This window comes from Frieseomelitta varia, unplaced genomic scaffold (genome assembly GCF_011392965.1).
Source record: "Frieseomelitta varia isolate USP_RPSP 00005682 unplaced genomic scaffold, Fvar_1.2 scaffold_264, whole genome shotgun sequence".
NCBI classification, from domain to species: domain Eukaryota; kingdom Metazoa; phylum Arthropoda; class Insecta; order Hymenoptera; family Apidae; genus Frieseomelitta; species Frieseomelitta varia.
Window position 1 is genome coordinate 607,143 of NW_025109995.1, and position 23,224 is coordinate 630,366.

The window sequence follows — 23,224 nt, forward strand, 5'->3', positions numbered from 1 at the left end:
GATTTCTTTCATCAAATCGGGGGGCGATTGAGTTCCTTAATGAGGCAGCGATGGAAAATCCGATCGAATGAGACATCGTCGTTTCTTGACGCTGCACTATGGCGGTAGATGTACATTGCCGCTCAAAAGTATGTGGAAACTTATCACTTTTATAAAAAAAAAAAAGTATATTTCTATCGTTAAACGATGCTTATCGAAAAATTTACTTTTACGTACTCAGTTGTTCAAATCGTTTCTTCGGTGAGAAATTAAATGACAATTTTTGTGATACTAAGCCATTGGAAGTCATTCATGTTGTTTTAGAGAATTTATGAAAAATAAACAATATTCATAGTATCAGTATAGTTACAGTTTATAATTTTTTTATAAGTATTATATAAATACAGTAATATATTTTAATATTATGGATGAGATATTTAATGAACACGTTTACAGAACACATAAAATTCATTTCAACTTATCAACGATTTCATATTTTTTCTTCTTTGTTTCTTTTTAAGTAAATATGAAGAACGAAGAAAACATCCACACATTTTTGAGCGGCAGTGCATGTTTCGATAACACCGCCTCGTTTCCGGGGATAATCTCCCTTTAAACAGAGAATGAACGACGTCCAAAGATAACGAGTTTCGTTGTCTTCCAGCGTCGTTTGGCAAATTATCCAGAAAATTAAGCCCCGCTTCGAACATCGCTACCAATTTTCCCTCTGTTCCCATTTACGGCTGTGAAAATGAGCTTCAACGAAGGGTAGAAGGGTGCAACACAAAAGGAAGCTATAATAATTTCCCTGTGGCAAACGTTGTATGCGTGCGCCACGGGGAAGTGTTCAAGGTGAAAAAAACAACGACGGAATCCAATTTTAACTGGCATTCGAGTGACTCGTAAAATATTTTAAACAACTAAACAAGTCACGCGGTCCTAATATATATACAAGGTATCCTGTAATTAATAGTACAATCTCGAAACTACGCTCGATTGTGAAAAAATATGATTAAAAAATATAATTAAAAGAGAAAGAACAAAATTTCGTTCAAGTTCGTTTAAAATCCTTTGTTCCCGAGAGGCTCGAGTTTGAAAATTTATCAGCCATGTATATTTAAATTCAACTAACTCTGGACTGATGAGAAATGAATAATAAACAGAGGGTTATTAAAGTCAGAAGTAAGATTTGTGTCTGCTAATCTTTAACATCAAAACACGAAAACGGGTAACAGTCTACATCATTCATTTACATTGACAAAATTTTTCACTTATTCTTGCCCTTGGAATATCAGCTGCTCGCTCCTGTCCGATTGATTAAACGAAATCAAGTATATATAAAAACCGTGCTGTTTTCTCCAAAAATATTATTCTCCTCACTCACTGACCTACCTCTGTGCTCGTTCGTTAGAAATTCATATTCATTCGCCGATCATTTATTTTTCACTCGATCCAACGAAGACTATAACTGTCAAGCATCGTTAAAACTGAATAATGAAACAGCACGCTTGCTTGTAGCAACGTTTGGCATTCGCAGGATGCGAATGATAATTTCTGACTGCTGCTCGATAAATTTTCAAATTCGATTTAAATAAAATAAACGAACCTTGTGTGTTCTTTTCACTTTAATCGCCACTCCCTCCCTGCTCGATTGCATCGCCAATTGCAGAACACCCTGGTGTGCGAACGCGAAATATTCGAGCAAAAAATGGCAGCGTAACGTCGAAGAAGCGACGCAGAAGACGTCGATCGATATTGCTCGCTCGAGCTCTTTCCCGACGACGTCGGATTCTCGCGAGGGTTCTCGCGTGTAAAGGATTAGACGTAGGTACCGGGATAATTGTAATGCAAAAGCTGACGTGATTGATGACTGGCGGTTGGCTCAACCTGCCTCCGCGAAGGTCACCCCCGATTCCTTCGTTCGACTTTCGATTCCTCCGGTACGATATACATATATGTATGTAACCCTTTCGGCCTTTAGGAAGGTGCATCCTACTCTCCCGGCATTCCTTCTTTTCGCGCCGGCCAGGACTACCAGGGCGAGGGATAGGAACGAGAAATCGAGGGCGAGGCTGACATTTAGGACAAACTCGAGAAGTGTGTTCATCTGTAAATAGAACGAAGAACTATGAACCGGGAGAGCTCCACGGGAATTAAGCCAAAGTGTGGCGGGACGTTAACCACGGGACCACGAGTTCGAAAAATAAGGACGAAGAAAAAGAGACGGAGAAATTAGCCCTCGTTTTTTGTTTCAATTTGCAGCACGTAAAATATAGGTACGGTGGTGAGGATCTGTGAACATTTCGTCTCGCTTATTTTCTTCTTTCGTTCTTCTTTTATTCGTTTTCATCGCGAGAGAGGAGAAACTACCAATATTCACTTTCAGAGTACTTTGCTTGATAATTATGCACTCATAATCAGTGTATCATTTTTCTTTTTTCTTTTTCTTTTTTTTTTTTCTTTTTTCAAATGTACATAGACAACTATAGCAAGTGAAAATCATAACAAAGTAGACAATCATAACAAAGAAGGATAGACAAAGAAGGTAAGATATGAGATTAAGCATTTACATACAGGATTTTTTGGATGCAACCGATTACGAGTAGAAATTGAAAAGAATTTGCAAATTTAAAACCGTGAAATTGACCTCTTCGTTACTAGATACTAATCTCTCGCCATTGTGTCAATTCGACATCGAGGGACCAAATTAAATTGGGAGAACGAGAGAAAGAACGGGCGGGGATTAAAAGCGACGCGGCCCAATTTGTTAATGTCGTTCCCGACGGAGCTGGATAATCGCGATTCGTACCTCGTGGGAACGAAGTGAGGGGAAGGTTTTCGATAAAATGACTCGCCGATACGTGTCTTATGTACAGACAGTCGCGAGGGATTTCGATTGGCCTTTCGCCACGATGCCGCTCATCTGCCTTGTATTCTCCCTGCGAGTTATTAAAAGGAGAAAGAAAAGAAGAAGAAGAAGAAGAAGAAGAAGAAGTCTAACGAACGCTCGTTCATTATAAATAACGCGTTCAATTGGGACGAGTTTCGACGACGACGACGACGAGTGACGTACGAAGAGTGCTACTTCTGAGAGGACCACTCAAACGTGGGCGACTAGCTCTGCACCTTAAATATGTGCCTGGGAACGAGCCTCGTTATAGATCCTTCGTCTTGTCAATATATCAAAGCTATCCGTGCATTTTCCGCATTGCTGCGAGATCGTTTATTTAGGTTAGACAAAAAGAAAAACGAATCCAGACTTTTCTCCTCTTCGTTTACGCGGCAGAGGGGGGGGGGGGGGGGGCGTGTGTTTGGAACGTCGTTTCAGCAAGAGAACGGAGAATTATCAGACATGAAGATACGTCAGATCTACGAGATCGCCACTTGTCTCAGAAAAAAAAAAAAGAAAAGAAAAATATAGATTGTAAAAGAGAAATATCGTATATATCGCTCGAGGATATTCGAGGGTAAAAAAAACTCGACAAAGCGAGAGAAACGCGTGCGGGTGATTAGGATGATGATTAGGAGGTCCGAGAGTGAGTCGAGACGAACGAGGTTTGCAAGTATCTCCGCCAGCGAGAAAAGAGCGAAGGGTGAACAGCGAGAGTCGAACCCGACGGGGAATCCTTCGAGGGAGGATAGACTACTCGAAGAATCGTTGAATATTATCTGGAGTAGCAAGGTGCAAGGTGATGTCTCGATGACGTTAAAGGCCCGGCCGTTAAAGGAAGGGAAAAGGAAGGCGAGCCCCAAGTGTGGATTCGCTAGTTACGATCGATACGCGCCGCTTTCTAGGTCAGGGTTCCGATACATACTCGCCACTCACCGCTACTCAGGGATACATGCTCGAAACGCGTCCCGCAAATTCATTCGAAGCCAACCATCCCCTTTTCCGTGAAACGCTGCGAATCGCTGCTGCTACCGTTGTTGTTGTTGTTGTTGTTGTTGTCGTCGTCGTTGCATATTACTGCTGCTGCTGCTGTTTTTTTTTTTTTCCTCTTTCCTTCTGTTTCACCAACTCGCGGGTATACCGTGGAAAATCGAGAGGAAAGCGAAGAAAAGAAAGCGGGACCGAAGCGAGGCAGCGACGAACGAATGCTCCGGACAGGAAAAATAGGTGGCTGCTTCTCTCGCGAGCGCCAGAGAAGGAAAGAAAAGGTCTCTCCTTTTTAGAGTCGACTGGCAGAAACTGGAGTTGTGTACGTGCGTATGTACAGAGATCGCGCATCGAACGTTCGCAATCGAGATTAACGACGTGTTTTCGTCGGAAAAGAAAAGAAAGAAAAATTCGGAAAGATACATACAGCAATAAAAGTCGTATAGAAAATTGACGTTCTACGTTGCTTAACTTTGGAATTTATAATTTGTGTTCGTTTTCTTTATCAATCTCTATCGGGGAAAATAGGCGACGGATAAAATATCAAGATCAAAATTAAGAACCTAAAATTTTTGCACGACTATGGTCATCTGTGATCAAAGGATACCCATCGAGAATCTGGCATAAAGTTATTATTTAAACGAGAGAATAACGGGTGTGTTGATTTTCCATCCTACGCTGGCTCGACGTCTACTATCTTCAAAGTATCGGAAAAAGAGAAGAAGGGATTCGACGATGTCAAGTTCTCGAACGTTTCCTCCACGCGACACGGTTAGACTTACACCAGAGGTATCCGGTTATCACACGCGAAAGAGTTGTCTAATTGATGATCGCCCTTTTCTTTCCATTCGCGCGTGACCTGACCCATTTATATAAGCGAGTCCGGTGCACGTACGTGCGCCAGTCGAAAATCAATTTCAACGTCGAGATTATCGAGGTTACCCTCTAGATTAAGATTCCTATCGATCACGCCAACCGCGATCCTTCCTCCAACTCCGAACGTTTCGTTACGTTCATCGGTTAACAAACGCCACGTCCAGACACTTGTACAAATTTCATCGGCTGGCTCGCGGCCGAAAATGCACGCGATCCGTCCCCTCCGAGAAACACGCGGCCTAACGATTACTTAGTGGTGACAAGAGAGAGCGAGAGAGATATCGATCGGTCGATCGGTCGATCGGAATGGAGCGCCGCTGTAGAGGAATTTACGACGTTGTTCGTTTCGCCAGACGAGTGTCAGGAAGGAATAGCAGCTGACTGAGAAAGTCCATCACGATCTTTTTCCATCTTTTTCAATCTCTTCGAATGTCTCAACAGTGAAACAACCGGCATCGAATGTTGCTTGTTATATCGATTTCTACCACATGTCGTATTTAAAAAAAAAAAAAAGAAAAAAAAGATGATTTGATTGCTTCGACATTTAAATAACCAATTAGTAAAAATAACTTTCAATGTTAGTATTCACTGACACAACGAATGAGATTTTCTAAATTGTTATCGAGATTGGTCTTGTTTGAAAAAGTGATTGAGTGACGAGATCGAGTGTAGGATAGAAACTATCGAAAAATATAATTTTATATTGCTATTTGTTTATTTTTTCTTTTTTAATGAAATAAACCATGAAATAATGAAGGCTATCGTATTGAAGAATTTTTGTCTAGGTATTCTATATAACTCTTTTATTTCGATAAACGTCAAATGTAAACGTCCAATAGAAAGCTTAACCCTCGGTTTGTATTCCAGAGAAGGAAGTGCTGCATTTTTGAAGCAAAATTCACAGACTTAAAGAGTATTATTATGTATCTTCACTCAATGACAGTGTTAAAGATAAACACCTGCGTGACCGCAAATAATCGACAACGAAACGAAATCGAATTGTTGAACCTACAACGAGAACGTTCGCAGAAGTTGCATATTTCGTGCAACGGCTCGTGTTTCTCCCTAAATTTCTAGGTCAATCGGCCGCTTTAACCTTTCAGAGACGACGTTTGTGCACCGTACTGACTCCTGTGCAACCTCCACTGAAACGGTTATCTCAACGGTATTAAATTTCACGATTATATACAAGATGTCCCTGCGATCGTGATATTAATCGGCCACACTGTGCGTTGCGTGATTCTACACACGCAAAAGTCGGTCGAACGAAAGACTAGCTGCCGTTTCGTTTAATGCTTCGTTCGCCCGAGGAAATCGAGTTTGAAAATTGATACTAATTGTACACTGGTCAGGAATGAACAACAAGCAAAAAAGATTATTCTGCCTGATGAAAATAAGTCGAAAGAATATAATTTTCAATTAAATTTGAAAATTTGTCAAATAACCAAACACCAACGTGTTCGTTCTTTTGGAAAATAAGGCGTCAAATGGAAGAATTTTAATTTACGTTTTCGCAGACAGAATAATCAATCTATTCGGTCCACAATTAACCAAATGCTTGACAAATTTTCAAATTCATTTCTCTCGGAAACGAAGAAGCCTGCGTGAAAAGATTTCACAAACGATCGCAAGGATACTCTGTATATAAATTGAATCACCATCCGAGTCTATAAATTTATGATTAAACCGACCAATGGTAATTATTATTATTATTATTAATATAAATGTCTGTCTTAGAAAAATGATCAAACAATTCTAAATAAATGAACATTAACCGTAGTTAATCCTGAAGGGCTAATCTCAAGCTGTCTGTACGAGTTCCCACTCGGAGATCGCGAGTTCAGTGAAATATGATACGTGGAATCGCGACGATAATTGCCTTTCTTTCCGTGCGATTCCGAATCATGCGATCGCGAAAGAAAAAAAAAAAAAAAAAAAAAAAAAAAAAAAGTCCGATTCTCGGAAGAGACGTTTACCGTTTTATCTCTCGTTATTACAACGTCCAGCGTTAAACGTCGACAGCGCAGGCCTTCCAGCACGATGCAATGAAAAATAGTATCCTGGATTGGATTTTTTTTTTCCCCCGCGATGAGGCCACGCTCTATAAATACGTGTAAAGGGTACAAGGGACAGAGAAACGAGCACGTATTCTCATTTATTTACCAGTCACCTTCGAATCGTCGCATTAGCGCTTTAATCTGTCATCCCGATCGCTAGTCGATACACCGATGTGTAATCTAGGTGTCACCGATGCTTTCCTGCTTCTCAACATTTTCAACGATCCAACAACGAAAGGAGAAAAAGCGGACAGATCGCGAACTCAGTCAGTCAGGCTGACCATAACCGAGACTCGTTCTACTGATTTTTAAGTGAAATGAGCGTTGGTATCTGGGTGTCAAAAATGTTTTGCAAAAATTTCTTCAATATTTGGTGACTGAATACCGAAAAAAAGGAAACACGATATCTACTACATTGATGAGAAATAGTCTGACCACAATGGGTATCGTTCTACTGATTTTGAAGCAATATATCCCTGGCTAATCGATGTGTCAATAGACAAATATTTAGGTGTCATTAAGTGCTTCTTTGTTTGTTAAGATTGTCTGGCGATCAAACAAAAAGCTCAAAAAAATAGTCTGACCATAACGAGTCTCGTTCTACTGACTTTTAAGTGATACGTCTCGATCGCTAGTCGAGAAGTATAAACATCTCGCAAATGCTTTGCTGTTTCTCAAAGTTTTTGACGACTCATAAAAAAAGAAAAAAGAAACTTAATGATTCGAGATATCTCGACGTATCGATATAGCAAGTCTGATTATAACAGACCGTTCTAACAATAAATCTCATTTTTTTTTTTGTATCATAACTTTTGCTCAGATAGCCATGCCATGACCGGTTTTACATGTCACTATGAAGAAACGAGTACTCCTCCGTGAATAGGCGATTAAATAAATATATCCCATCAATTTTCCATCTCTCAGCCATCATTGATGGCATAAATACAAGTAGCACTACTGATTTCTAACAATAAATAATACACTATCCTAACCGCCGATGCACTGTTTTATTTCTCAGGATTTTTTCAAGGGGAAACTCGGTTGTGACGTAACGAACAATCTGACCACAACGGGTGTCGTTCTACTGATTTCTAACAGCAAGTGAAGCATCCCGGTCTCGGTCGATACACCGACGGATACACCGAGTGTCTAAAAATTACAAACTACTTTCCTGTTTCTCAAGGTTTTCATCGACTTGACAACGAAAAGGGTAAACACAACAAAAAGGTGTATCGGTGTATCGCGCGCGAAGCCATCGATGACGGCGTAACTGTAGGAGCGGTCCGACCGTAATAGGAGTCGTTCCACTGACTTCTAAGTGAACACGTGCATCGAATGGTATTACCGTACGCAGGCACCCAGGCACAACGTGCACGACACTGAACTTCTAGCTCGTTTTATCAAGTCAAGTACTCGCAACGTTTCGTTACTTCGTCCGACGCAACGGTACACAGTCATCATCATCGGTCAACATGCAACAAACCAGTGCAGTTGGACGAACAACTACGCAAACGCTACTTTCCCAAGACTTTGAGAACTCGCGGATCGCGTACGTTATGAAAAAAAAAAAAAAAAAAAAAAAAAAAAAAAAAAAAGAGACAGAAGTCGCTCCGAGCGAAGGAAACGAGGAAAACGAACGTTTCAATCGCGGAAAGTAGAGATCATCACGCTACAAAATGTACATCTGTATGTAGGTTAAACGAGTTACGACCCCGATGTCTTTGCAACGACTTGCCCGACGACGGATTTGAATACGGTTTCAATTGGAATTTTAAATTCGATCGCAGCAATCGTTTAATGATATTCATCCATACGGCTGCCAGTTAATTAACGAAGTTAGTTTGGGAAACTGTTCGACGGCACGGAAACTCTACCTCTACAATTATACGAAACGGTAATACCGCAACCGGGGTACACGGGATACTTTCTCGAGTCACGTTTCCACCGATTTTCTCCCGGATTTGAAGACTTAGTCACAAGGCTTGACCAAGGCCTGTCGAGTAAAAAGAGCAGAACACAGACCGTGTCGAGGACAGTCGTTCCCGCAGATTTCGCACGATCGTTCCTCGGTGACTCTACACTTGAAAGCACTTTGTCCGGATAGAGGTTTCCCAAGTTTTGCGGTTCGTCGCGAGATATTTTCAGCCGATTCAGCGGATACGGTTACGACCGCCGAGAACCGTTCGCGAGCACCCTCCCACCCTTGCCAAGAAGATTATCCGGACTCTCTTGTCGAAACTCTCGTAAAAGACCGAAACCGACAGATCGATCAACATCGAACGACAACGCTTCAGCTTCGAGATGGAGATCGGTCGGATTCTCGGTTATCGGCGTCTCTAGAAATAAAGTAAAATACTGACTATGCTAAAACATAACACGACTACCAGCTAAGAGCGTGCTGTCAGCGCTAAGGCAAAGCGGCAAGCGAGAGTGATAGAGTGTGGAGTTGGTATACCGGCGCGGGACTGACCGTCGTGGAGCGGATCGATCGTGTGGATCATAAGCTGTAGCAAGCCGTGCCTGAACTTGGCGTGGCTCTCCCTGGAATGAGACGAGGAGCCACCGTGGGCTCCCTGCTCGCAGCCCTGTCCGGCCGTGCCACCGGCACCACTGCTGCTGCCACCTCTGCTGCTGCACCCGGCCTCTCCACCCGCCGGTATGCCGCTGCTTCCGCATGCACCCGACACGCCACCCACGCTCGTCTCGCTACTGTTCGTCGCGTTCGGATGCTGCTGGAACACACACGTCATTTCGTCTCTCAATACAACATCGATCTCCTTCTTTCATTCCGCTTGTTACACGATTTTTCTTTTCTTTTCTTTTTTTTTTTTNTTTTTTTTCTTATCGTACCGCTATTTTTGTTTTATTGTTTTTTTTTTTCTGCTCTAGATTTTCTACTCTATTTTAATTCTACTTCCCTTTGTCTGTAGGCTGTTTTGTCTTGTCTACTTGTCTCCGTGTCTTTTCTTTTCTTTCTTCTCTCTCTCTCTCTCTCTCTCTCTCTCTCTCTCTCTCTCTCTCTCTCTCTTTTACTGTAATCGCTGCTCGGTCGACCAGCCTTCACCCCCGACTCCGAGACCCACGCGAGAAATCAGTATGACAATGTAGTCATGTTGCTTCGATCAAATTTACACGTTCGCGTCAAACTCTTCGCGCCATTTTGTTCACGCAGTCGAAGGAACAGCGTCTCGTGTAAGAACATTTCTCGCGATCTCTCTCGCTGCACAGCGAATTGCAGCTAATGAAAGTACTACTAGTCGCTCGTTATATCGCGGTAAACAGAGTTAACGAGATTAGACGGTCGACGCGCTTCCACGTTCCGATTCGAATCGATATCTCGCCGGGCGCGACGGAGGTTAGGGGCATTCAGACCTCCGAAGCAAGGATATACATATATGCGCGAAGAGTAACTCGAGCATACACTTTACGTTTCGGACTCGCTATTACGAATAACTTTGTCTCTATCTCCGACATCGTTTTCTCACCGGCTCTCCCCCGTTTCCTTTTTTCTTTCCTTCGCTTTCGAGGCTGCAAACGAACTGGATGACTTTTCTCGTCCGCTGTATGTACGCGTGAAACGTTAACGGACTCGACGCGAAACTCCCACGCCTCGGATTCCCACTTTCAGGTCGCTTCCGGATAGCCGAGTAACACGCTTCGGTCGAATCGCGAGTCACGAGAGTGTCGCTTCTGGCCTGGCTATACATCCCATGCGTCCTTTTGTTCGTTCAGATGCGGATGAATCGAGGTTACGGAGACAGCAGCCCCCGACTCCAAACCGCGCGGAACAATAAGCGCATTCGCGAATTATCGAAACGATCGGCTAACGATACGTCTGCTGTTCGACTTCCTTCCATTATTCCCGGACGATTGCAATTAGGCGTTCCGAAAACGTGGTGATCGTGGCGAGTGAAACGATTGTGTCGAGGAATTAAGGGAGCCGTGTTGTTTTCGCAGAAGAACTGAAGATCTGTACTTTGTAATACGAGTGTGTATGTCTTTAATAACGTTGAGCGGGCCAAAAATCCTACTTGCTACTAAAATAAATCCGTGACTTTCTTATTATATATACTGTATTCAATTTGTGAATAAATAACTTTTGAAAAAATCGTGTTTGAACTTGAGTTTAATTTAAAATTAACAAAATTAGCTTTCTCTTGTATATAATTTGTTGTTTTATTAAGAAAAATAGGTGGAAAGAAACTTTTGTCCCACCCTGTACATGTGCTTTTATATACGTTTTAGTATACGTCTCTTAATTTAGGGAACTCTAGTGTACGTTTGAAACATTTGAAAATTTCATTGACATATGAAAGACGCTTATTAATTACAATGGCAAAGCTGTAAAATTAATTTGGAAATGTACGTCAAAGTTACGAACATTTCCAGACTTAACAAATGATCGATATACAACGCATAATATGTTTGAAACACATTAACAAGTGTTAAAAACAGTACAACTGGACGCTTAAATTTATTAATAATTCTGAGAGGTTATATAAGATAATTGGCTGTTTAAATGTAATGTTTTTGTAATGTCTGCGAAATTTTCTGTGCACATATATAGATTCGTTTCAAACTTGGCCAACGTAATCGTGACAGTTGTGTCTTTTTCTAATGTTAATGAAATTTCAAATTACTTTATACTCGCAAACTGTCGCTATAAGCATTCGAATACTTTCGTAAACAATTGTATTTAAATAAACGTGACATGTGAGATGACAAAAGTATATAAATGTCTGTGTATTAAAAATTACACGAATTGAATTTGTTCAGTCTACGAGTACATATGTATTTACATACACGTGAAAAAAGGTGAAATAGGGACCTCTACCAAGATGTTTTCCCATTGATTTGACGAATGCTAAAAGTATCTCTGCCGCTCGATAACGGATAACCTCAACGAATACCGATTTTATTAGTTGATACATTGATCTATTTAAGAAACGTGTATTCCTGCAGAGCTGCCAAGAGAAAGAGAAAGAGAAAGAGAGAGAGAGAAAAGGAGAGAGAGAGAGAGAGAGAAAGAACGACAGAAGAGAAAAAAATATGCGGCTGAGTGAGTGAAAAAAAAGAGCACTACTATGAATAAACAAACAACTCGAAAATACGCAGCACGTTGACGCGATAAAAAGTAATTTCACTCAGGTGAAAAATACCCAGAGGCGTGCGAAACGAAGGACAAAGACAGAGGAAGGCCGATGAAAAATCCGGTGATCGAGTGAACGCGGAATACACGGGGAAATTTCATCGTACCCATCCTCTGTTGTTTCTTCGCCTTAAATTTCACTCGGAATACTTTCGCCATTTATCATATTTCTATTAATGCTTGACAGTGACGATGATTGGTGCGTCGTACGGCGAAACGAAATCTACAGGAAGTTTCTTCTGCGATACAATTGGAAAAGAGATGAAGAAAAAGGGTAGAAAATTCTTTCCATTTAAAGCGTTCGTTTCCAGAAGAGAAAACCGAATTTTCGAGTTTGACGATAAGGGATCCAACAGAAAAAACGAGAAATGTCAAGTTTTAGCATTTCTCAGAAAACGAAAATTTATTTTCTCACGTGTAACGTCAAAATTTTCTTACGTATGAAAGTAAATGTATTCGGAGTGACAAATGATTGAAAAAATGTTGAACTTGCAATTTGTTGAAATTGACATTCCACTTTTCCCCCGGATTGGACTCGTCAAATTTGCTTTCACTCGAACTTGGCTAATTCTGAACCAGATAAGGATGAAACACCTTGCGAGGTAATATTGTTCATATAATTTTACAATGTCTTGATTCATTTGATTTACACGAGAAAGATAGTATTATTTGTTTATAAAAACAAAACACTTTTTTTTTATTTAACTATTTTACTAATTTCTTTCATGTTGATTTCATATTCAAAAGACGTACGAAAAAGTTGCAACTTTTCATCGAATAATTATCAAACCGTGGATGCTATATAAAGAACTTATTACAGAGTAATAACCTGACACAAATTTCCATTTAACCCTTGTTCATCCCTTGTGCGTGTCAATTTGACATATTTTTCCTACAAAATGTCTAGAAAGTATATAAAATTGTAAATTCGATCGTCTGATACCTGAGAGTGGATTGCACGTAGCTGAAATTTAACCTACTTACCGATTAATAAAAGTATTTGCAAGTTTACCCGTTTGCTACTAATTTTTTACCACTTGCAACAAGGAACAAATTAAGTCGGGAAAAGCGAGCTACGTCTCATCTAAAAGTGAAAAATCGCACGAACATCCACGTCCGTCCGGATAGTAATTACCGGTGCCTACGAAGGAAATTCTTTGAAAGAACTTCAACCAATTTTGGACGACAACGTCCTATGGCCTCTCCCTTTGAACAGAGCGTCTCTCGTAATGGTTGACCAAAGTCCTCCCCCATCGTTTTTTACCTGTTACGTCGCGCGACAAGGGCTGAGAATGTTTGCGAATTCGTCGAGGGCCGTGTTTTCCCCGCGCATACTCGCTTAGGCGTAGCTTGCACAGAACCTGACGAGAAGAGCCGCGCACACTCCACGGAACGAGATAATGATGCAGCGTAGCCAACGCATAAGCTGGATAGCTCGTAACTACGCGACGTCGCACTGCATCCTGTCGTGTTTGCCGATTACATTTCCACCCCTGTTCCCTTCGTTTTTTTTCCCTTTTCTCTCTGGTTTAATAATTCCGGCTTAATCGGCGCGAACGATCTGGTAGATTGAAACGGATAGGAGGAAAGTTTGACTTTGCGAATCGAGTCAACGTTGTTGAGGAGAGTGCGCGAAATTTGGTAAAAGAGCAAAGTCCAATTTCACCGAGTTGACAGTTTTATTTATTTCTTTGCTATTAATTCGCCGTCATTGTCGTTGTTAAATTATCAGACAATGAGAGAGATGTTCTTCTTTACTTCCTATTTTGTTTCAGTTCGTCCAGTGAATGAAGGTTGCTCGTGTCGTGCGAAGAAATTAACATCTATCACGTTCCCTTAACCACTTGCGCTGGCAACTGGTTCTCGCAGACCATAACGAGTGACCGAACCGTATACGATAATTTGTCGCTTTCCTTTTCTTTTGAACTCGTCCGTATGACATCACTGGATAGAAACAATTAAGAAGTAATCAATTTATCATTTGTTTTGCATTTGGATTACATTTCAATATACATAAAACTGAAAAAATGTTGCAATTTGGGAGAAAGAATTCTCGACGTGCATGGCACGTCATTCCAGCGCAAGAGATTAAAGACGTTAATTCACAGATTTCTCTCTTCTTGTCTCTACAATTGTCCTTATGGTGTCTCACAAGTTCAAGGTACTCTTCACTATGAAGATACTATAAAGTTTTTCGTGAAAGGAACCAAAGTTTGAAATTTTAACGCGTCGTCGAGCCGAAAGTTCGAGCAGTCTTAAGAAAGCTCGTTAATCCTCCTCATCGTGCTCGTGTTAATCCCCATTTTTCGAACTTAATCTGTTCCCTAGTGTAAAATTTGCACGATGAATAATTAAATTTGCAAATTCTTTTATTAACAGAACTGAATATTGAATTCCATATAAAATTCGTAGCAAACAGAACTGAATATTGAATTCCATATAAAATTCGTAGATAGAATACTATTAATCCCCAGACGTAAATGTTCGATTTCATACTGATGATCTTGTCTTCTCCCGTTTTGCCAAATATTTATCGTCATTTTCACTTGTTCGCACCGAATGCATAATTACCGCGTAATAAATTCGAAGATGCCGAGATGCCTGTTAAGGAGCTTGAAAATGAATATTATTTGCAACTCTGGCGGTGTATTTTTGCTATCGGAAATGTTAAAAAATATATGCCACATGTTGGAGGAATAAATGTCATGTTCATATCCATATTTACGCTGCAAAATAATATAACATTTTGCAAGAAAAAAATATATCAAATCGACGCACCAAAGGACGCATGAGGATTAACGAACCGAGCACGCTGAATTTTCCTACTGAATCAATATTTCATTTCTTCCTTCTATCGTCGCGGATTCTCAGTCTTTCGCGACATAAATTTCGAATTGTATTTTTAACCAGAGGCGAATCAACATAGAGCTCGACCGTGTAGCGAGTGGAAACTACAGTTTGCGCGCTGTTTAACGTTTACTTGCAAAATGCGTGTGACTCTGCTGGACGAGGAACAGAAAACGAGCCACGATGATTATATTTCCATTTATATTCATCCCGCAAGTAATGTTTTCTTTTTTTGGGGTGGGGGGGGGGGGGGGGGGTTTTTTGGGGGGGGGGGGGGGGGGGGGGGGGGAGTTAAATTTAAAACAAACGAATTTCGAAAAGTTGAGATGAGTAAACTTAATGGAAAGAGTTGACGAGAGACACAATAATAATACAGAAAAATTCATTGCTGATGAATTGCTAAATCAGCCCAATTTATACACTCAAGATTATTTATCACAAACTCTACTTTGTATTCATTATCGTATCTCATTTTTATCTGCATTTTCTCTGCGTCTTTATATTCAACCTTTGACCGTGCTATTTACTACTTTTTTTGTATTTGCAATATGTCCTACATTTACCCACGTCTTCTCTGCATATTGATATTTAATTTCTGACTGCGCCCTTTGCTACTTCAATATCATTTATAACAATATAATTTTTAATATAATCACACTGAAAGGACTTCTGTTCCCTAGCAGAACTACAATTAAAATTCAATTAAATCTTCCAGTTTTATCAAACACAACACGAAAACCAAAATTCCGGTGTTAGCTGCGGAACGTACCCAATCATTTGTCACGAGTAATTTCAGTTGAGATCGTGAGATCGATGAAGACTATCTGAAGAGATGGCGTCCACGGATAAACGTGGACAATCTAGTCGCGAGGACGAAGCTGAGAATGCCAGATTTCGGCTTAACTATCGGCTCTAATGTCCTCGGAGTATGCGTGTCTGTGTATGTGCGACTGGTCGCCGTATCACGTCGTCGACGAGGTAATGAACTTTGTAATTAACGAGACTGCGAGGACCACGCGCGTATACACCATCAGACAGAGGATTGCCTCGAAACCATGCAAGTAACCAAATCACGAGCGAAGGATATTACGAGGGTGGGCTAATGGGTAACGCACATTGTTCTACAAGTCGAAAGTAAAAGAAACATGGAATATAAATATACATTTATTCGTCGTTATTTATTTATCTTATTTCTTTTTACTTCGCTTTTGTTTCGTAATCGATAGACTGCAAATTTTTATGTAAATTCACGTTTTTGAAAATTTGTAATTAAAAAAAAAAAAAAAATAGAGACATTTGGATATTTCATAATTTCTATAGACTCGTGTTACATGTATTGTGTGTGAAATTTTCCACAAAAACCGCAGTGTGTCATCGCGAAGAATGATTTTCCAAGTGGAAAAATATATCCGAAACAATCAATTAAAAGAGGAAACAACGTCCTAGATGACTAAAATACTTCAGTGATACTAAGAAGAAACTTGTTGCTCGTTGTAGAAAATATACGTACTCCAAATGAAAAATAAACGAAAGATATTTATCAGCCGATGTTCTCGTAACAAGAGGAATGCACGTAATTAATTCTTCTTAAAATCGTTTCATTCCTGATTTGACAGATACTAAAATTCCTCTAACATACACCAGACCATGATTTCTATGGATAAATCGCGACGAAGCCGAAAGATGCGGTTCGTTTGGAAACTCGATAATACTAGAGTTTACTTTAGCTTCTCGAGCGCGCGAGCGGAATATCGAATTTTGTTTCGACCGAAATCGCGAATAACGATGGGATCGTACGCGCGTACGTATGTACTTCGTTACGAGATATTAGATTGTTGCTGATGAAACAGCGAAATTCGTAAATGCGTGTTTCGCGGCGCCTCTTTTTTTTTTCTAACTTTTTTGAAACGTAGCGACTCAATCAAATGTCAATTCCCCGGATCCGGATATATTTCGTCCGTTCTAAATAATTTTATAACTATTGCCATTGAAATCTTCAGTCACTCTTTAGAGAATTGTCTGTTCTCTCGTAACGTAGTGATACTTTCATCAGTTTCGAGATATTGCTGTTAGTGTTACGAGCAACTTTGTTAGATCAAAGTTTCAAGTTTTCATAAGAAATGTACACGAATCCAACGTTCATCCATGGTTCGCCGTTTTGACAAATGATCTATCTATTTATGAGGCACAGATCACATTGGCAAGCTTCGGTTCGATAAATGATCTATCTTTTTAGATACATAAATCGAATGATTTATCTTTAATGAGACAAGGCACAGATCACATCGAATTTGGCAAGCTTCGAGCTTCCAGTTGGCACCTAATAAATATCGTTTGAAAGCACTTTCGATTCACGAAAATTCTGAATGATTTTACGCGCTTGCGAAGTCCTTGTTATTTCGTATGCAACGCTTTCGTACCCAATGCATTCTTCATTTACGCTTGATCGTTTGGGAACGGCGTCTCCTTCGGGACGAGGCTAAACAGTGAATGCCAACGCTGCGTAAACTATGACCCATTCGGGAAATGAAACGATTAAATAATCAACGAGTTGCTAGACGATGCGAAGCGAGTGAACGTGGGACACGTAGTCGTTTTCCAACAAGAACATCGCGACATTTTGGACATCTTGGAGATATTTTGGAGATGCAATCGTGGATGAGATATGTCGCAACGCGATATCGTAGATCATGCGAATTTTTATGAAAAATTTTAAGATGTAAAATTGTATAGAATATTCAAAATATAGTATATATAATATTTTGTAAATAAAATATGAATTTGCACAAATATCCACAAAGTTTAGTTGTTGGGATGAGCGTTCTGATTCGAGGAATTTCAAGAAATTTCATAGCGGAATGAAGACACGTTGCATAAGCATGAATTAATACGTGATGCTACGTTACAGTTTTTATATTAGTAACTAATCAGATGATTTTTTTCAGAAGGAAAATTGTTCCTCATTTAATTCGGATTTTCTCAGTTTAACTAAATTGGAGTGTGTACGTTCTATTTATACTGATCGATATTTCTCGTTGCAACATTAGAGATACAACGAAACAACAAAGATCATTAACAAATAGTACAATTATTTGATTTAGAATTATCCGAGTTCATGATTCAATTTCTTACACGTCCACTACAAAGTTTCACGCGTTGAACCATTTCCAATTAAAACTTTCGTCCCAACAAATTGACAAGCGAGATATCGTTATTCCCTGTAGCACGGAACAACTCGTCCGTGTCATCGTACGAACGATACTTTATCTCGTCCATGATTACGAGGCGGTCAATCCATCAAGGAAAAGAAGAAGAAAAAGAAGAAACGAGTCCGTTTCTTCTCGTCCATCGCCGAGGCCCACTTTCCCGAAAAAGTGCCCTCGAGTCCCGAGTTCTGTTGACTTGTCAAGAGTTTCGTTCTAAAAGCACCGTGTTACGCCAGCAAACTTCGCATCGTTCTTTCTTTCGATTGTATACAGACTGTTTCATAATCCCACCTGCGCTTAACCAGCCACGCCCCTCGACTATGCTCGTTTGATTTATCGCGTCGCGTTCCACCAGTTGGTTAAAAAAAAAAAAAAAAAAAAAGAGGGGAAAAAAACAGCTTTCTCGCGAAGCGACGTTGCTTTTGACAGGGAAAATTTCTTATCGGTTCCGTGCCAACGGAGGAGAGACGTCCTTCGATTTCCACCGAGCGAGCGTCCCCCGCGGCGGTATTTGCTCTCGTTGTTAAAAATTGCACGAGTTCGTTCGGGTTAAAGGGGCTTCGAGTGGAGTAACGGGTCGGGCGATAGAGGCCGACGTGGCGAACTCGCGTTTCAGCCTTCGGGCGATCGTCGCCAAAAATTGGCAAGTGTCCCTGCCTACTCGAATGCCTGCACACTTTCGCGCCCGCGGAAATAATGCCTGATTCACGTGATAGAGGTCACGGTACGGTCAGACGTCGGTCAATATCACTTACACGTAATCGGGGAGTATTCACAGTATGCGGCTCGGCCGAGTCGAATCAAAATCTGTTGATCTGAAAATTTGTGGCAATTAGTTTGCTGTCGATTTCATCGAATTTCTTCAGTTTATTTTTCAGTTCTTCTAACCAATACGTTTCGTGTAAATAGCGAACGCTTATAGGTTATAAATTTTTACTGTTAAAGACAATGAATGTTTCTTGTTTATTATTTATGAATAACGAATATTTTTTTCTGCAAGCAGAAATCTAAAGAATTACAGTGAGAACAAAATAGAATTTACAGTGAGAACAGAAGTTTCAAAATGAAATTTTGATTCAAAATAAAAGAAACTTGAAACGCCCCTTCTTCCTAGCGATTCTCCAGCATCCGACGTATCCAAACCCACTCTCTTTTACCCCGTAACGCAACACGCCCGTCTAAAGTTAACGCGATTAAGTATGCTTGGAGAGCGACGTTGTTCCTCCCACGAGCCAACGAACAAATACGAAAGAGGCTACTGCGACGGTGCTCGATTGTCTCTGATCGTTGAGCGTGAATGCCTCGGTGAAATTCTACCGACACGGATCGTCATCTGTCCGGTCGTATACTTTCGACCAGCAAGTATGAACCGAGCTTAACGAATTATCCGAGATGAAATCTCCGTTGACCGAGAGGCTTTCCAGAAGCTGGCCATCGCGCGCCACGAACGAACGGCCGATGTTAAATATTCATTAACCGCGAAATTCGCGAGGGAAGAACGACGAAAAACTAAAGAGCTGAAAGGAGAGCGAGAGAAAGCTCGTTAAGTGCGAGTCTTATTCGTCTGGATCGGGAGGGTTCTGCGAGGAAACGGCCGCGCGGCAGTCTTCGGTCGTTATCGTTGCGTTTTATTGCGATCTTTACATCCACCGCAAACTCCCGCGGGATGGAGATTCGCTCTGGAAAATCCAGCGTCTCTCTCTCTCTGTGAAACGAAAAACAGAACAGCCAAGAGCGGAGAGCCCGTAAATATCGGCCAAGTGATAGGGTATACATTTACCGGTAAAAATAACGACGTGAGATAAGAAAATCTCGATCGAGAGAGCATCTCGATCAAATAAAATATCGCGCTGTTGGCGAGCAGAAATAAAGATCGGTGTATCTCGCAGGATGGTTCAAAGTAGCTTTAGTCGTTGCGTTTCGAATCCTTTCTAAGAAACCATCTGTCTTATTCTGACCCTTTGTAAGAATCTAAGCTGGATAATTTATCGAATATACGTTTCATGTTTCCAAGTAAATTCGAACGCCAGTGGATGAACATCATCTTGTACTTGAGATTGCACGTCATTTAATTTCAATGAATTAACTGAACCAAAAGATCGTTTCCAAATTGCTTGTTATTTTTTGCTGTGTTCATTCTCTCAACAAGAATGAGAAATTAGTAGAAATGATGCATTATTAATAAAATAAGAGAATAAAATTCTCTTTTACGCTAGTATCGTAACACGATACAATAATACAATAATATTATATAATATATTACTAATAACTGAATACGTTATATAATTATATTAGATATAAATATTACGATTAAGATATTATAAAGATCAATAGCATCGTAACAGCAATATCGGTATTACAACTCGAGACACACGAAACGAAACTTAGATATCGAACTTGTCTCGGATTTGCAAGTACATATCGGACTCGAACCTGTCCCTGGACACGACCACCACCATCACCACCCTCGTAACATGCACAACAAACACGCACACGGAATAGCAGATGCGAACCAGCGGCGAATCGAAGAATAATAAATAGAGCGGAATAATGTTCGGCAGACATATCGTGACGCGTTGTATTTATCTGGAAATGTTCAGGGAAATCGCAACGAGATGGCCGAAGGATGAGGTGAATCACGGAAATGGGCGTGGCGTTTGTTTCGTCGGACCTTTTTTCCGGTTGGCGCGTGCTCGATCGACGAAACGAGAGAAACGGCCAATTGATTATTGTTAATTGCAAGCTGCGATTGTCGTGTCAACTGTACATACGGCCGAGTAACTGCGGCCAACTGCCGCGCCCGCCTGTGTCTCGCGTGTTAAGTCAAGCGAGGGACAAGTAATCGGCTTACTTGAGCTGACTAACAAATTTGTACGAGTTAGCACGATCGTTTCACTCGAAGCCTCTGGCCTCTCGGTATCATAAAATAGTCTTCCTACCGCCTTCGAAATGCGCTCGAGACTCGAATCCGCCGATCCGTGGAAACGGATGGAAACTCGGAACGAAATTAACGAATGTCACACGTCGAATGTGAAGTGGTGCGAGTTGGCGACATCGTTCGATCGATCTCGATAACACCCTGTTTAATTCGCGACCACCACCCACGAGAGAGATCGTTCGACGAACTACGCGTCGAATTTTCACCCATTTCACTCCCCCACACCGACGACACATATATGTACATCCGAGCTTCATCGTGGTCGAATCAACGACTGGGCTCGCTCTGGATGTGAACAGGTCACTCTGGAATTTAGACTAATAATTGAATTCGATTGCGCGATAGAGAGAGAGAGAGAGAGAGAGAGAGAGAGAGAGAGAATGCAAGGAAAAAAAAATTGCCAATTTCGCAATCGAGACGCTATCGCGTCGACTCTCGCCGGCAGGGAGATCGTCAACGATCGGTGAAATGAATCACGACAATGGAAATTGCGCCGCGATTTGCCAATTAACGTCAAACCGGAAATAAACGGCTCGAGTACCGCCGTTCGCGAATATCGCCACGTCGAGTCCTCCTCCTTTGCAAGTTTAACCTACATACGTACGCGTAGAACCTCCCCACTAACCCTCGTGATGGTTGCCGGTCGTGGCCGGTGGTCGCGACGCTTGCCAAGCGCGAATTTTTCGCGCGAACGGCGCATATTCGCGGCGCTCGCGATCGTACAACACGTCGTGCAAACGTCAGGTACCGGAGTAGCCGCCGACCTTGGCCCAGTTTCACGGAAAAAAGAAACTGGAGAACTCGCGGCAGAATGCGAGAGAAGAATATAACCGCGGAGAAGGGGGGGACCGACAAATGAGCCGGGACGAGATCTCTGGCGGTGCAATTAACGAGGCGCGGCATGTACGCGCGCGGCCGTGTACGAATGCTCGAGGACTCGAAGGGGATAAGCTGGGAAACGAGAAACGAAATGGATCGAGCGTGATGGACGACTCGGTGGATGGTAGAAAGGAAATCTCATCGATTCATCTGCTCGTCCAACGACCATTTGTTACTTAACCCTTTCACTACGAGCGCCGAATATCACGCCATATATTGTTTAAGTAATCGCACGTTAAAAAATATCCACGGATACGCATAATACGCTTTAGCCGCCAAGACGAGCTTTTTCTGTTCGAACGGTGGAACATTTTATCGCGATAAAACGTCTTTCTCGATCTGCTGCAATTCGGAAGAGACCGGCTAGAGGTACAACTGTTCATTAATCTCTCTTAGAAATTTATGGTTAGATTTCTGTTTGGAAAATTAATATTTGTTTTAACGAAAAAACCAAAATGTTATCGAGGAAATTCGAAACTGATTCACATCCGATGTGGACACTTTTGACGTCAGATTTGCGGCGCTCCGGCAGAGCGATCTATCGCAGCGAGTGAATTCAAGAGAGAAAGAGAAGGAGAAAGAGAAAGAGAGAGAGAGAGAGCGTGGAAAGACGAGAGAAAACGTGAGAAGAAAGCTTCGCGAGGAACGTCGAGACTACGAGAGGCGATTAACGGCCTGTTACGCGGTTGTGTTACCAATAACCGCGTTATAATTAATCACACGCAACGTCGACTACCCATCCACCCACCCCACCCCTCGACAAGAAGAATGGAGAAAGCAACGAGGAAACTAGGGTGCGCGCGTGCCAAGTAATAGAAATATCGTCTTTCGGGCGGCGAGATGCCATAATTGCACCCGGCTGTTCATCCTATCCCCGTTTAATCAAAATTTCCTCCAAGACTATTCCAATTACCAGGAATTGCCTAGATTCTTGCAGGCCAAGTGAAAAGGAAGAGGGCGATGATGGAAGGCGAAACGAAAGCCCGGGAACGCGATGGAAAATCGCGGAGAAAGTTCGAGCGCGTTGCACTGTCGATACGTTTAAACGAACGAATAAAACGTTCATCATCCCGTTTCTTGCCCCGCGAGCTCGCGTTTTCTCTCGATACACGCGTTTCCCATCACGTTCCTTTTTCTCTTTTTCTTTTTTTTTCCCTCCCCTTTCTTCCTGCCGCGTTTCCCAGCCCTCTCGCGGGTGAAACGCGGCCGTTTCGAAGCGAAACGCGAGTCTCATTGAACGCGAGCGTGTGGGCGTTTATCGCAGCTGGCAATATTTCAAGAGTGCACCGTTAGGTAAATGCGGCGAGTAGGCCAAGTGAGCCGGATTTCATTCGAACGTCGCTTCTTCGTCACATTCGAACAATAGCGAGCCCCGGCACTCGATTGTCACCGACATCTTTTCCAACGGCTCGCCAA

General features: G+C 41.6%; 1 protein-coding gene across 5 annotated transcripts in view; it reads right to left on the reverse strand.

Annotated features, from left to right (window-relative positions):
* LOC122528830 (sodium/potassium/calcium exchanger Nckx30C) overlaps positions 1-23,224 on the reverse strand; it is a 71,083-nt gene that overhangs the window by 31,172 nt on the left and 16,687 nt on the right. For 2 of the 5 annotated variants that reach the window (XM_043654366.1, XM_043654364.1), the window contains one exon: positions 9,245-9,518. In XM_043654366.1, the coding sequence (XP_043510301.1) occupies positions 9,245-9,518 (274 nt within the window). Of the gene's footprint in view, positions 1-9,244; positions 9,522-23,224 lie in introns of all 5 variants that reach the window. The other 3 variants (XM_043654367.1, XM_043654365.1, XM_043654363.1) reach the window with 3 other exon arrangements.